Below are 15,442 nucleotides of genomic sequence, written 5' to 3'. Positions count from 1 at the left end.
TGATGTTCTAACAGTTTATTTTGAAGGTCATTTTAAAAACAAAGACAATCTGAAAAAAAATTGCACGGAACACACTCATTAAATAAGTTTGTGATTAAATCAATAAGGGAAATGATGTCTTCTGCAACTCCAAAATAAGTTCTGTTGTCCTGAAGGTTCTTATTTTTCCAAAAATGGGGGGAATCGTGGCCATTAAAGCTGCCTCTTAATCATGTAAATCTACAGTAGAAACCAAATTTTTCTGTTCTTCCCAATAAGTCAGTTTCGATCTTCAAACTGTGCCTTGTTTTTTAAAAGATATGATGCTAGAAATTCAATGGGATTCGGTGGTCTGTAAGGGAAAAGAAATCCAAATTTTAGAAATTTACATTCTAGATGTGTTAAGTGTATTGTTCCATAAAATCTTTTCTTTTTTTTGGCTGCGCCATATGGGATATGAGATCTTAGTTCCTGGACTAGGCATTGAACCTGTGTGGAAGCAGTCTTAAACCACTGGATTGCCAGAAGTCCCTTAAATATATTTTAAAATTAAGCAGCAGGTAGGAGGGGGAGCTGGAAGAAGGCTGTCAAAAGGTACAAAACTCCAATTATAAGTACAAAAGATGTAATGTGCTACATGACCACAGCTGACACAACAAAGTTGTTAAAAGACAAGATCCTAAGAGTTCTCATAACAAAAAGATGTTTTCTTTTTTTTCCATTGTATCTATATATGAGATAATGGATGTTAGCTAAACCTATGCGGTAAACTATCATGCGGTATACTTTAAACAGTGATGTATGTCTATATTTTTCTCAATAAAACTGGAAAAATATTTTAATAAAATGTTATTTCACATTTATCACCTTTACATATGTTCTTTTTGCTGATAAAACAGGTCCAAAAATGAAGTTGGGGGAACATCTATTTTAAACTCTATTATAAAAAAGCATATTTAGAACTGATTTACAATAATCTCTAAACATTCTCTTAGCACTTTAAACAGCCTTTTGAACTAACTAGACAGAGACAATACTTGTTACATAATAATTTGATGGATTATTTTGCTAAAATACCTTACAATAAATGTAAAAACTTGCATTTATTAATATAATATTACTTTAAAACTTTTCAAATTTTATTCTTCTAGAATTTAAAGGAGAAGGAAATGGCAACCCACTCCAGGGTTCTTGCCTGGAGAATCCCAGGGACGGGGGAGCCTGGTGGGCTTCCATCTATGGGGTCACACAGAGTCAGACACGACTGAAGTGACTTAGCGGTTTAGCAGAATTTAAAGTAATATTTAGAATTTCCAATATACTGGCCTTCTTTTACAGTGTTCATTATTAGTCTTTCGAGAAAAATATCCAGGCAAGTATACTGGAGTGGGTTGCCATTTCCTTCTCCAGGGGATCTTCCCCACCCAGGGATTGAACCCACATCTCCCATTTCTCCTGCATTGGAGGGAAGGTTCTTTACCACTGCACCACCTGGAAGCCAGTTACACCCAATAAATATTGACTAATGTAACTTACAAAAAAAATTTCTTATTGATTTACTTATACAAAAATAATTTAGGTAGAATTACCAGGGAAAACCGGAGAAGGCAATGGCAAGCCACTCCAGTACTCTTGCCTAGAAAATCCCATGGACAGAGGAGCCTCGTGGGCTACAGTCCATGGGGTCGCTACTAGTCGAACACAACTGAGTGACTTCACTTTCACTCTTCCCTTTCACGCATTGGAGAGGGAAATGGCAACCCACTCCAGTGTTCTTGCCTGGAGAATCCCAGGGACGGCGGAGCCTGGTGGGCTGCCGTCTGTGGGGTCGCACAGAGTTGGACACGACTGAAGTGACTTAGCAGCAGCAGCAACCAGGGAAAAAACACGTACAGAACAGAGAAAAAATTGTAATCTTGGTAACAAAAAAATGTAAATTAAAACAACTTGGTAAAAAATGTTTATAACACATGTGTAGCTAAGGCTATGATGACACTGGAAGAATCTTAAGGATAAACTTTTTGATGGAAATACATTATTATGGGTCAAACACCATAAAAATACTCATGTCATTTGAAATAGTAAACCAACTCTTGGGTGTTTATCATAAAGAAGTAATTAAACAAAAACAAAAGGAAATGAAAGCAGATAAGCTACCTGGCAAACAATAATAATAAAGGAAATTGGACCTAAATGTTCAAAAAACGAGATATAAAATTACATATATACCATGATTACAAATATGCACATGATCTAAGACTAGTAGAAAAATAACATGTCTGAACTGAGGTTATGTCTGACTTCTTTTTAAAAAATCTTTAGTTCCTATACAGTAAAAAATAACTACACATAACTAATGATATTTCAACCAGGGAAGTTTTTGTTTTGCTTTCTCTGGTAAGCCCATTTGCAGACAGACACTATTATCTTACCTTTCCTTTGCAAGTACAGCAAGTCCTTGTAATAAGATAGGCACAACTGTCTGATCCAGATAGGCACGAGTTGGTAAAGACTGGAGATCCACTTTCTGTTTTGATGACTTTTCTGCATTAATTTTCTCATTTTCTACTATCCTCTAGAGAATTCAAAAAAAACATGCATAAATATTAAAACTGCAAATCTCTCTGCCAAAATAAAATCGGACCTATTTCTAAATGTCATTCAAGAATTTTCTGAAGGCACCATAATATCTCAATCTTTTAATGTCGTATCTCCAGATCCTACACTTACTTTCTCTCTTTGCCTTTTTTAGGAACAAAATTAAGTACTTTTTCTTTGAGAATACCTTCTTACAGTGTGCTTCAAAAAAAATCTGGACATGACACTAAGTAGCACTGACTCACAGTGAGAAAACTAGTTCTGTTTCAATTTTTTCATCACAGATAATATCAAGGACAAAGACTCAGTTTCATACTAACATGTCTCTAACACTTCTGTAACACTAGTTGACCTCCCTTCTTAAGACAGAGAACAGGTTTCAGGCTCAGAGGCTTCAACAGGCAACAGAGTCTAGTTAAAATATATTACCTCTGTTTTGTAGTCTGTTTTGTAATCCCTGTTTTCATTTTTATAGTTACCTCTACCACAATGAGAATGCTTTTCCATTTATGTTTCTTTTTAAAATAAATGTGTCTGATTTTTTTAAGTAAATTTAAGAAAAAATATTAAGTAAAAATTGTCAAAAAAACAGAAGAAATTACTAATATGGGAAAGATCATTACTGTGATATTTAAATAATATTTAGAAAATGATGACTTATATTTCCTTCACCTAAGACTCCCCATGCGAAAATTCTGGCCTTTCATATAGATTCACCTGATATCCAGAGTATCAAAAACTGCTTTACTAAAAAGCTGTGCCTTCTGAAAATCTACCATTTCAGAAATTTATAAATAAGTGGCTATCTCAAAACTGCTTTACTAAAAAGCTGTGCCTTCTGAAAATCTACCATTTCAGAAATTTATAAATAAGTGGCTATCTCAAAAGTCGAAACACTATGAAGAGCACTTTCATTTAAAGAACTTTTGTTCCAATCATACTAGAACTGAATATAAATGAGTCAATAATTATAAAAATAATTTTTCTATACTTAATTTTTTTAAAGAAAATTTTATTTTGTAAAAACTGAGAAAGAACTTTAACCATATAACATACATACCGTGCTTTTCAAAACATTTGCCAGAACTATCAGATAACTTGTCTAGTTTTGCTTATGATTTTTCAGTCTAATTTTTGGACTTAATAAAAATAATTATATACGCTAATGAATGGAATAGCTATTTTATTTGCCTATGAATTAATAAACTTCTTGCTCATCAGTAAATTTCAACAAATATATGATTAAAAACTAGTCATTTATATGACTTCCCAACACCTTAACAAAATACACCAATACCAAAGCAACTCTAATAGATCCTATAATAAGGTCTTTGACAAGTTCTCTCATTTATATCATTTAAACATTCACTAAGTACTATGTACTGTAATGCTTAATTTTAGTAAAGTCAAAATCCTAAATCTAAAAAAATTTACAGTTGACCCCTGAACAACATGAAGGTTTGGGGCACCAACCCGTTCTGCCTAGTCAAACACCCACCTATAACTTACAGTTGGCTCCTCCATGTCTGTGGTTCTGTATCTACAGTTCTACATCCTTGGGTTCAACCAACTGGAAATCGTGCAGCACTACAGTATTTAGTATTGGAAAAAAACCCACATTTAAGTGGACCCACGCAGTTCAAACCTGTGCTGTTCAAGGGTCAAATGTATATCCAAACTAACACACAAACTCATAAGAGATTAAGCTTTTAAGAGTGTGACCACAAAAATGGGAAAAAGTGAGGTGAATCCTATGATTGTCATGCTTACCGCATCCTGCCTGGAGAACTTACAATGATACCCAGGAAGAAGGAACCAAGCAGAGCCCTGCAGTCTCCCTAAGTTGAGAAGATAGAGTTGAAAATTCAGAGACCAAGGGAACTAGAAATCGCAGAGTAGAGTGCTAAGAGGACAGTTTCACAGAAGGGAGTTGATCAGAAAGAGACGAAGAGATTGTCTCCCAGTTTTCAGGTGAGTACTAGTTGGAGCATGAGTGTGAGGGAACTATCCAAGGCCAGAAGAAAAAACCACTTGGAAGAAGCACATGGCACAATCCCCAGAGCTTACACAGGCCAGGAGTAGTTCATGGTCCTATGACCTAGAATGAAAACCTCGTAATACATGCAGCACTGGGCAGAATACACAAGGAAGAAATTAAGCATGAACTAAAGGCTGGTCGGTTGGTCACTCAGTCCTGTCCAACTCTTTGTGACCCCATGGAGTGTAGGCTCCTCTGTCCATGGAATCCTCCAAGCAAGAAAACTGGAGTGGGTTGCCAAAGACTAATCTGGTCCCATCTAAAAAAGCTTAAAGGCAAACTTCAAAAGGATCAAAATGTTTCCAAATAACTTGACCATGTCCCAGAACAAAGCTCAAGAAGGTTTGAAGAAATGCAAAAAAAAAAACGCACTAGCACCCAACAAAGTGCACAGTGCAAAGCCTTCAGTAAAAATTACCAGACAGACAAAGAAGCAGGAAAAAACTACCCATGATGAAGAGAAAAACGAATTCACAGAAACAGACTCAGAAATGATACAGATAGCATTGGCAATGCCATTAAGCTAGTTATTATAATATATTCCATGTTAAAGAAGACAGAGGAAAGAATGAATAAGCTAACAAAATACTTGAAAATATTTGAAGAAATGTCTGAATTTTCAAGTATCATTAAAACTCTAAATGCAAAGATCCAAGAAACTCAATCCCAAGCACAAGAAACATTAAAACAAACAAAAAATTATGCCAAGACACATCAAAATCAAGTTATCTAAAACTAGTAATAAAATCTTAAAAGCACAAAGAGAAGACATTTAAATATGGAGGAGCAAAGAGAGTAGTGATGGAACACTTTTCATCAGAAACAACATCAGCCAGAAGACAGTGAAGCATATCTACACTCAGCAAATATACCTCAAAACAAAGGCAAAATAATTATACCTTTTCAGACATTCAGAAGCTTAAAGAATTCCTTAGCAGCAGACCTCCACTACAAGAAACACTAAAGAAAGCCCTTCAAGAGGATGGGAAATGCCAGATGGGAAGCTGGATCTACACAAAAAGCTTGAGAACCCAAAAATAATAACTATATGGATAAACGTGACTCCTTCCTCTTAATGTTTAAATCTCTCTTAAAGAAATAATTAGACATAAGTGAAGGGAGCACTTCCGGGCTCCACAATCACCTGGGGAAGGCGGTGTCAGGTCGACCCTGCTGGGCCTCTTTCTGCAGCTCCGCCTTTGCTCTGGTCTTTCTGGAAATCTTCTTGGTGCTGGACAGCCTCCCAGATGTGTGTGAGGGACCCCCAGAGAGCGTACATTCCCCAAACGGCCCCCAAGGGGTGGGCACAGTGCAATTCTTGATGGCCAGCGAATGGAAGACAACAATGTGGCTTTCTGGCTCGTTCAGTTTACTGTTCTGTTTGTTCCGCCTCTTGCTGGGTTGCGTGAAGCAGCAAGCTGTTACCAACGTGCTCTGAGGCTGCACCAAAGATGCAGAGCATTCCTGGCCTGAGCTTTGTTAGGGGACTGCTGGCGCTACCTGTTGTATTCCCTCATCTTTGTCAGTTCCTCCAGTTACAATGAATATTCTCCCAGTCTTGTTATTTTCTTGGCTTCATGCTGCCACATACTGGAAAAAGGCACTTAGTGCAAAGGGTTCAAAGAGTTTCTCTCTACTGAGACCTCTCTTCCATAAATTAAGCTCTAATCAACAGAATATTCTGAAATTCATTGCTTGTCATTAAATAATCTTGATGCCTGCTACAATTTTTATGCTTTTTTAGTGGCCAAAAAAGTTTGCTCCAGCTTTTTATGTACTATAGATTCCTCAATACCGCTCTCAAAGAAATCCGTATCGCAGAGGACGTTACGAACTAAGGGCTGTTGTTGAATATCTAATAATGAAACCTGCTCACCCACTGTTTGTGAGAAGGCTTTGTCTCCAGAGCATTGCTTTGATGAGCAGACTAGCACTAACAGTTGCATAGTTTACCATCCAGCTAAGTTATATATAATATAAATGAGTATTATTAGCAGCTGGTACTTCTGTTCCGTTCCGTTCCGTCGCTCAGTTGTGTCCGACTCTTTGCGACCCCAAGGACTGTAGCCTACCAGGCTTCTCCATCCATGGGATTCTCCAGGCAAGAATACTGGAGTGGGTTACCATTTCCTTCTCCAGGGGATCTTCCCCACCCAGGGATCAAACCCGGGTCTCCCGCATTGGAGGCAGAAGCTTTAATGGAGCCACCAGGGAAATTCCAGGTGTAAAACTGACCTCAAAGCAATTTACATAAATGCATCTCAAAAGAAAAATAATCCTTTTCCCAGCATGCTAAATCAAACTTTTAAACACTGAGGAACTTTATTGTAATGTATTGTTAATAGTTAAGTAAGTTTAAATCTTCTGACAAATGTATCAAAAAATCTTTAGATTGGTGTGCCTTAATCACGAAGTACATCTATTTCTCTTAAAAATAGCTCTAAAATTTGTTTTCATCTAATTGGTAACCTTAATTTGTATCTGGCATGAGTTGATTATGGTAATATTAATGTGTAAATTCAGCATATTTTGAGACAGTATTCTTTTGACATTCAGTAATTTGGGGTGATTTTAACAAAAACACTTCCCACTGTGTTTAATTTCAAATTTTTTCTGAACCAACCAAGCACTGATTGGTTAGGACAGATTTATTTTGGGTGTATCATTATAATAGGAATTCTATATGTATCTTATGCTATGATCCTCCAAATTTTTATTTTCATAATTACTTCTGTGGCTTCAAATATTTTTTTAAAAGGTCCCACTGTAAGCTTGTTTGTTAGCCAACTGGGTAAATATAATTTTACACTAGAGAGCAGTAGTCAAGATAGTTTTCCTTTCAGAGACCCATTGAGTAACATTTCTCAAATACAAAATCCTTTTTTTTTTAAGAAATGTGCACACACAGGTTTTAGTAGTTTACACAATTACTTAGATGAGATTCTTGACTGACAGTTTTCTCAGTTTCCTAGGCCTAAATTTTCACAATTACAGCAGTGCAGATGACTTTTGAAAGGCATGTAACTGAAGATTTAGCATATGACTAAAATAATAATGAAGATTATGTATACTTGCCCATCAAATCTGATTTAAAAGATTTAATAGAAAGGTTTATAGGTAAGGTTATTGATTGGGAATGGGGCCAGAGGAGGAATTAAGGGGTAAACAGTGTACATTTCTATTTTGCAATGCAGAGATAAGTCTGGGGGAATTGGATGTATAATCCAACTGTGATTGAGCTGTATGTTTAATACATTTGTTGAGCTTCCATCAACTCCTTTGTAAAATTCATTCTGATCTTTATTACTGCTGCATGATTGGAAATGTTTAAAACATTGCAAAATGTTAATACTGAGTAATGTAATGGGTTTTGTAACCAGTTGTCTTCTGTGTATGTAACTTGGATTTCTCAAATACACTCAGTGACTTATCAGTAACATCAGTTTTCTTTTTATTCAACTTTTTGATCCACAGAAATGTGATACTCACTTGATAGCTCAACTGTAACCAGCTATTTTTGTAATTTTGAAATATTTATCTACTAAGTTAGAGAAGCCCATTAATTTCACTTGATTGTGGAGCAGGCAGAGTCTCATTATCATTATGTAATCTGATGGTTTTAAAAATTAAATTTTCTACAGCAATAAAGTAACTATAATGTTAAGTAAACAATTAAAAAAATTTTTAAATAAAAAAGATAATTGACTTTTTAAACAAAAAATAAAAACAGTCAATTGCAGGGTTTATAATACATGCAGAAATATAACATGTGATAACAACAGTATAAAGGCCTGGAGAGAGAAAATGGAAGGATACTATTGTAAGGTCCTTATAACATACATGAAAAGATATGATACCACTTGGAGGTAAATTGTGGGAAGTTAAACTTCTGTACAAGTCCTAAAGCAACCACCAAAAAAATTATAAGTCAATAATCGAAATAAAATGGAATTCTAAAAAGAAAAGCAGAAGCTGTGAACAGTGATTTTCAGACTTTGAGATATCACAAACAAGTAAATTAACAATAACATATTGAAAGAAGGGAATAACATATTGAAAGAAGGGACTAACATAAGGTGGTTAACTTTATTTAATCAAGTAAAACCTCACAAACAAGCATAATTATTATTTTACTATCACCATCAACTCATAAAAGAACAGGCATTTTAAAATTATAGAAGCAAGAAAACCAATCACCAAATAATGTAGCATCATCATTCATTCACTCCACTTTCCTTTTTTCTCACTGTACTATGGAAATTGGTCTGAAGGTTTGAAAAAATGTATTTGGTATCACTGTATCCTGGCTCTGCTTCCATATACAAGCACCAACAAGAAAAGGCTGCACTGATGCCTAAAAACAATCCTCTTAAATGACTAAAACACTAAGTGGCATAGAGTATCTTCATCTGATTCCGCATAGCAGCTCAATTAAAAACTGCATCATGAAGATTCAAATTCTCTTAACCCTGATATCAAACCAATAAATAATCCTGGCAATTTACAGGCACAGAGAAGTCACTCCACATGACAGGGAATTCTGAGTTGATCAAGATGAGCAATATAATTTAATCCCACCTCAAAAATGTCAGCCTGCCTAGGTTTAAAACACAGTTCACTTTCTTCCTGGTGAACTTAGACAAGTTAGTCAACTTCTCTGAGCCTTGCAAGACGGAAAATACACAAAAGTTACTTAGAGCTAATACTCGTAGCTATTACTATTATTACTCTACTTAGAAATGCTCCTGCCCTCATTTATCCAAACTTAATTACTGATGTCTTTCTTTCCCCCACAAAACACACACATGGTCCCTACATTCCTAACCAATCCCACCTAGCTCTGGTTAAGTCAACTGTTCTAGCGTTCATTTTCAAAGTAACCCTCTTCTTTTCGAAAGTAATCTCTTAATACCTGCATGAAAAAGCTCTATAAGGTATACTCCTTTTGTATACAGTTTTGCACATGTACTCTCTGAATTCAGATTTAACCAAGGCAAAAACAGTGTCTACCGCCTGTGTTATAGCTTCCAATGTCTCCTGCTAATGAACTCTGCAAAGATGTCAACCTTGACTAAATGTTGACTTCACCAGCACACTGCTACTGCTGCTAAGTCACTTAAGTCGTGTCTGACTCTGTGCGACCCCATAGACGGCAGCCCACCAGGCTCCCCCATCCCTGGGATTCTCCAGGCAAGAACACTGGAATGGGTTGCCATTTCCTTCTCCAATGCATGAAATAAAGTGAAGTCGCTCAGGCGTGTCCGACTCTTAGCGACCCGATGGACCGCAGCCTACCAGGCTCCTCCATCCGTGGGATTTTCCAGGCAAGAATACTGGAATGGGGTGCCACTGCCTTCTCCAACCAGCACACTATCTGCTACAAAAACAATGGGTTTCCTAATTGTAATGTGAAATTTTTCCACTGCAGTATTTCAACAGAACATAAACAGCCACCAAGCAAAACGATTCTGACAATATCCGTTAGAAATACATGTTTCTTTCTCTACATAATTTTCAAAGTTCAACGTCTGGACCCAGATAATATGTACATCTACATACCACAAAGCATTAGTGCTGCTAATAAAATAAGCTGCCCATAATTTGACACTATCTGGTTTATGATGATAAAGTTTTCCCTTGTGCAAAGCAACCTAGCAAAAATGGATCCCAAGTTTTCTGCAGCTCTTAAGAGACGCAAAGATACGGCATAGGAACTGGGCAAGTTACCTCGACATTGTCTGTGAGACCATATTCAGAGTGGGGATTTTCTGCAACCTAGAAAACAAAACACAAGTTACAGAGGCATCAGCCACTCTTCCTTGGTACACACCGCCACCCTAAATTCAGGGCCTCCTAGTACCTGCGTCTGTCCCTCCAGCATCTGCTCTGGCTCCATGGTGGACCCTGCAAGTCACACTGCCCGGATACCAGTCTTGGAAAACAAGAAAAACCGTGAGTTACCCGGGAGATTTTAAGATGAAGACGCCAGAATGGAGCCCAACCCAGTCCCGACCCCGCCCCTCACCCCCACCTGGGCGCGGGAGCACCCCGAGCTGTAGAGGAGCAGGATGGGACTGTCCACGACCGGGCGCCCGCATCAGGTCCGGTAGCTCCGCGATACTCCCAAGAACCTAGAAGAGGTGGGGAAAAGGGGAAAGGGAGCTGATTACCCGCGCCCAAGCCGTTCGTTCTTACGAGCCCCGCACCGCGCCACCAACTCCCAGCTCAAACCGCTTCCGCCGTAAGTGACGGATGTCGCACCACTGCCGCGCCTGCGCAGAACTGCACAGCCGGGCCCGAGCTGGGAAGCAGCTGCACGGTTTTGAGTATACCGTGCTGTCAGCGGTAAGCAGCGTCCTGGTTAAGGTGTGACCCGCAGTCTGCGAAACAACCGTTCCTTGACCTGCCTACGCTGAGCAGCCGCCGTCCCACCTGCAGACCCAGTGAATAGACCAGCTGTCAGGGGTTCGGCCCGGCCATCCCTCGGTGCTGCCTGAATCTGCCGAAGCTCTTCTTCGAGGAACCAAAAAAACTTGCTGAATAATTCTTACGGAAAAAAATCTCAGACCGAAACTCAACAAGCCGGGAAAGAATACCAGTTCAGTTCAGTCGCTCAGTCGTGTCCGACTCTTTGCGACTCCATGGACTGCAGTACGCCAGGCCTCCCTGTCCATCACCAAATCCCAAAGTTAAATTCATATCCATTGAGTGGGTGATGCCATCCAACCATTTCATCCTCTGTCACCCCTTCTCCTACCTTCAGTCTTTCCCAGCACCAGGGTCTTTTCAAATGAGTCAGTTCTTCGCATCAGGTGGCCAAAGTATTGGAGTTTCAGCTTCAACATCAGTCCTTCCAATGAATATCCAAGACTGATTTTCTTTAGGATGAACTGTTTGGATCTACTTGCTGTTCAAGGGACCCTCGAGTCTTCTCATGAGTCAGTTCTTCGCATCAGGTGGCCAAAGTATTGGAGTTTCAGCTTCAACATCAGTCCTTCCAATGAGTCAGTTCTTCGCATCAGGTGGCCAAAGTATTGGAGTCAGTTCTTCGCATCAGGTGGCCAAAGTATTGGAGTTTCAGCTTCAACATCAGTCCTTCCAATGAATATCCAAATGAGTCAGTTCTTCGCATCAGGTGGCCAAAGTATTGGAGTTTCAGCTTCAACATCAGTCCTTCCAATGAATATCCAAGACTGATTTTCTTTAGGATGAACTGTTTGGATCTACTTGCTGTTCAAGGGACCCTCGAGTCTTCTCCAACACCACAGTTCAAAAGCATCAATTCTTCGGCGCTCAGCTTTCTTTATAATCCAATTCTCATATCCATAAGTGATTACTGGAAAAACTATAGCTTTGACTAGATGAAACTTTGTTGTCAAAGTAATGTCTCTGCTTTGTAATATGCTGTCTAGGTTGGTCATGACTTTTCATCCAAGGAGCAAGTGTCTGTAATGATTTTGGAGCCCAAAAAAATAAAGTCAGTCACTTTGCCAACCAAGGTCCGTCTAGTCAAGGCTATGGTTTTTCCTGTGGTCATGTATGGATATGAGAGTTGGTCTGTGAAGAAAGCTGATCGCCTAAGAATTGATGCTTTTGAACTGTGGTGTTGGAGAAGACTCTTGAGAGTCCCTTGTACCACAAGGAGATCCAACCAGTCCATTCTAAAGGAGATCAATCCTGGGTGTTCATTGGAAGGACTGATGCTAAAGCTGAAGCTGCAATTCTTTGGCCACCTCATGCGACGAGTTGACTCACTGGAAAAGACTCTGATGCTGGGAAAGGTTGGGGGCGGGAGGAGAAGGGGACGACAGAGAATGAGATGGCTGGATGGCATCACCGACTCTGTGGACATGAGTTTGAGTGAACTCCGGGAGTTGGTGATGGACAGGGAGGCCTGGCGTGCTGTGATTCATGGGGTCGCGGAGAGTCGGACACGACTGAGCGACTGAACTGAACTGAATGAGGTTGGTGTAAAGAAGAGCGACTGAACTGAACTGTTTCCCTATCTGTTTGCCACGAAGTGATGGGACCCAATGCCATGAACTTTGTTTTCTGAATGTTGAGTTTTAAGCCGACTTTTTCACTCTCACTTTCATCAAGAGGCTCTTTAGTTCTTCTTTGCTTTCTGCCATAAGGGTGGTGTCATATGCATATATGAGGTTATTGATATTTCTCCTGGCAATCTTTATTCCAGTTTGTGCTTCATACAGTCCAGTGTTTCTCATGATGTACTACTCTGCATGTAAGTTAAATAATCAGGGTGACAATATATAGCCTTGACGTACTCCTTTCCCAGTTTGGAACTAGCCTGTTGTTCCATGTCCAGTTCAACCTGTTGCTTCCTGACCTGCATACAGATTTGTCAGGAGACAGGTCAGGTGGTCTGGTATTCCTGTCTCTTTAAAAATTTTCCACAGTTTGTAGTGGTCCACACAATCAAAGGCTTTGACATAGTCAATAAAGCAGAAGTAAATGTTTTTCTGGAACTCTTGCTTTTTTGATGATACAGCGGATGTTGGCAATTTGATCTCTGGTTCGTCTGCCTTTTCTAAATCCAGGTTAAACATCTGGAAGGTTAAACTGTGAACTGGAAGTTCACAGTTCACATACTGTTGAAGCCTGGCTTGGAGAATTTTGAGCATTACTTTGAAAGCGTGTGAGATGACTGCAACCGTGCGGTAGTTTGAGCATTCTTTGGCATTGCCTTTCTTTGGGATTGGAATGAAAACTGACCTTTTCCAGTCCTGTGGCCCCTGCTGAGATTTCCAAATTTGCTGTCATACTGAGTGCAAGACTTTCACAGCATCCTCTTTTAGGATTTGAAATAGTTCAACTGGAATTCCATCACCTTCACTAGCTTTGTTCATAGTGATGCTTTCTAAGGCCCACTTCACTTCGCATTCCAGGATGTCTGGTTCTAGGTGAGTGATCACACCATTGTGATTATCTGGGTTGTAAAGATCTTCTTGTACAGTTCTTCTGTATATTCTTGCCACCTCTTCTTAATATCTTCTGCTTCTGTTAGGTCCGTACCATTTCTGTCCTTTATTGTGCCCATCTTTGCATGAAATGTTCCCTTGGTATCTCTAATTTTCTTGAAGAGATCTCTAGTCTTTCCCATTCTATTGTTTTCCTCTGTTTTTATGCAGTGATCACTGAGGAAGGCTTTTTAATCTCTCCTTGCTATTCTTTGGAATTCTCCAAATAAGTATATCTTCAAATATCTTTCCCTTTCTCCTTTGCCTTTTGCTTCTCTTCTTTTCTCAGCTATTTGTAAGGCCTCCTCAGACAACCATTTCTCCTTTTTGCATTTCTTTTTCTTGGTCTTGATCACTGTCTCCTGTACAATGTCACCAACCTCCATCCATAGTTCTTCAGGCACTCAGTGTATCAGATATAATCCCTTGAATCTAGTTGTCACTCCCACTGTATAATCGTAAGGGATTTGATTTAGGTCATACCTGAATGGTCTAGTGGTTTTCCCTGCTGCTGCTGCTGCTAAGTCACTTCAGTCGTGTCCGACTCTGTGTGACCCCATAGACGGAAGCCCACCAGGCTCCCCCATCCCTGGGATTCTCCGGGCAAGAACACTGGAGTGGGTTGCCATTTCCTTCTCCAATGTGTGAAAGTAAAAAGTGAAAGTGAAGTCGCCCAGTCGTGTCCGACCCTTAGCGACCCCACGGACTTCAGCCTACCAGGCTGCTCCATCCATGGGATTTTCCAGGCAAGAGTACTGGAGTGGCTTGCCATTGCCTTCTCCGAGTGGTTTTCCCTACTTTCTTCAATTTAAGTCTGAATTTAGAAATAAGGAGTTCATGATCTGAGCCACAGTCAGCTCCCAGTCTTGTTTTTGCTTACAGTTTAGAGCTTCTCCATCTTTGTCTGCAAAGAATATAATCAATCTGATTTCGGTCGTGATGTCCATGTGTAGAGTCTTCTCTTCTCTTGTTGGAAGTGGGTGTTTACTGTGACCAGTGCATTCTCTTCACAAAACTCTATTAGCTTTTGCCCTGCTTCATTCTGTACTCCAGGGCCAAATTTGCCTGTTACTCCAGGTATTTCTTGACTTCCAACTTTTGCATTTCAGTCCCCTATAAAGAAAAGGACATCTTTTTTGGGTGTTCATTCTAGAAGGTCTTGTAAGGTCTTCATAGAACCGTTCATCTTCAGCTTCCTCAGCATTACTGGTCAGGGCATAGACTTGGATTACCGTGATATTGAATGGTTTACCTTGGAAATGAACAGAGATCATTCTGTCGTTTTTGAGATTGCATCCAAGTACCGCATTTCAGACTCTTTTGTTGACTATGATGGCTACTCCATTTCTTCTAAGGGATTCTTGCCCACAGTAGTAGATATAACGGTCATCTGAGTTAAATTCTCCCATTCCAGTCCATTTTAGTTCGCTGATTCCTAAAATGTCAATGTTCACTGTTGCCATCTCCTGTTTGACCACTTCCATTTTGCCTTGATTCCTGGGCCTAACATTCCAGGTTTGTATTCAATATTGCTCTTTACAGCATCAGTGTTTACCTCCATTACCAGTCACGTCCACAACTGGGTGTTATTTTTGCTTTGGCTCCATCTCTTCATTCTTTCTGGAGTTAGTTCTCCACTGATATCCAGTAGCATATTGGGCACCTACTCACCTGGAGAGTTCATCTTTCAGTGTCCTATCTTTTTGCCTTTTCATACTGTTCATGGGGTTCTCAGGGCAAGAATACTGAAGTGGTTTCCCATTCCCATCTCCAGTGGACCACGTTTTGTCAGAACTCTCCACCATGACCCGTCTGTCTTGGGTCAGACTTGATATGACCTGGTTGCACC

General features: G+C 39.5%; 1 protein-coding gene and 1 pseudogene across 2 annotated transcripts; one reads left to right on the top strand and one right to left on the bottom strand.

The window, feature by feature from the left end:
- DPY30 (dpy-30 histone methyltransferase complex regulatory subunit) lies at positions 1-10,879 on the bottom strand. 2 transcript variants are annotated; one of them, XM_055400421.2, is made up of 5 exons: positions 10,786-10,879; positions 10,476-10,547; positions 10,343-10,390; positions 2,412-2,554; positions 1-331 (listed from the first exon to the last, which is right to left on the bottom strand). In XM_055400421.2, exons 2-5 carry the CDS (start codon positions 10,509-10,511, stop codon positions 259-261), a joined length of 300 nt encoding a protein of 99 aa, XP_055256396.1. In that variant the 5' UTR covers positions 10,512-10,547; positions 10,786-10,879; the 3' UTR covers positions 1-258. The 2 variants fall into 2 exon arrangements, with proteins under 2 accessions (XP_055256396.1, XP_055256397.1); XM_055400422.2 differs by having other exon boundaries at positions 10,647-10,863.
- Positions 4,933-6,563, top strand: LOC148776236 (transmembrane protein 33 pseudogene; annotated as a pseudogene).
- Positions 10,880-15,442: the final 4,563 nt, after the last annotated feature.

The sequence above is a fragment of the Moschus berezovskii genome, chromosome 11 (genome assembly GCF_049115385.1).
Source record: "Moschus berezovskii isolate FMDL1 chromosome 11, NW_MosBer_1.0, whole genome shotgun sequence".
Taxonomy (NCBI): Eukaryota; Metazoa; Chordata; class Mammalia; order Artiodactyla; family Moschidae; genus Moschus; species Moschus berezovskii.
Note: the sequence above shows the minus strand (reverse complement) of the source record. Positions and strands in the feature narration are given on the sequence as shown.

Bases quoted from the DNA above. Each gene is read 5' to 3' on its own strand.
- DPY30 (XM_055400421.2), bottom strand. From the start codon at position 10,511: ATGGAGCCAGAGCAGATGCTGGAGGGACAGACGCAG. The intron at 10,391-10,475 runs GTACTAGGAGGC...TTTGTTTTCTAG, and splicing joins TGCTGGAGGGACAGACGCAG to GTTGCAGAAAATCCCCACTC. The intron at 2,555-10,342 runs GTAACTTGCCCA...TGAATTCTCTAG, and splicing joins GTCTCACAGACAATGTCGAG to AGGATAGTAGAAAATGAGAA.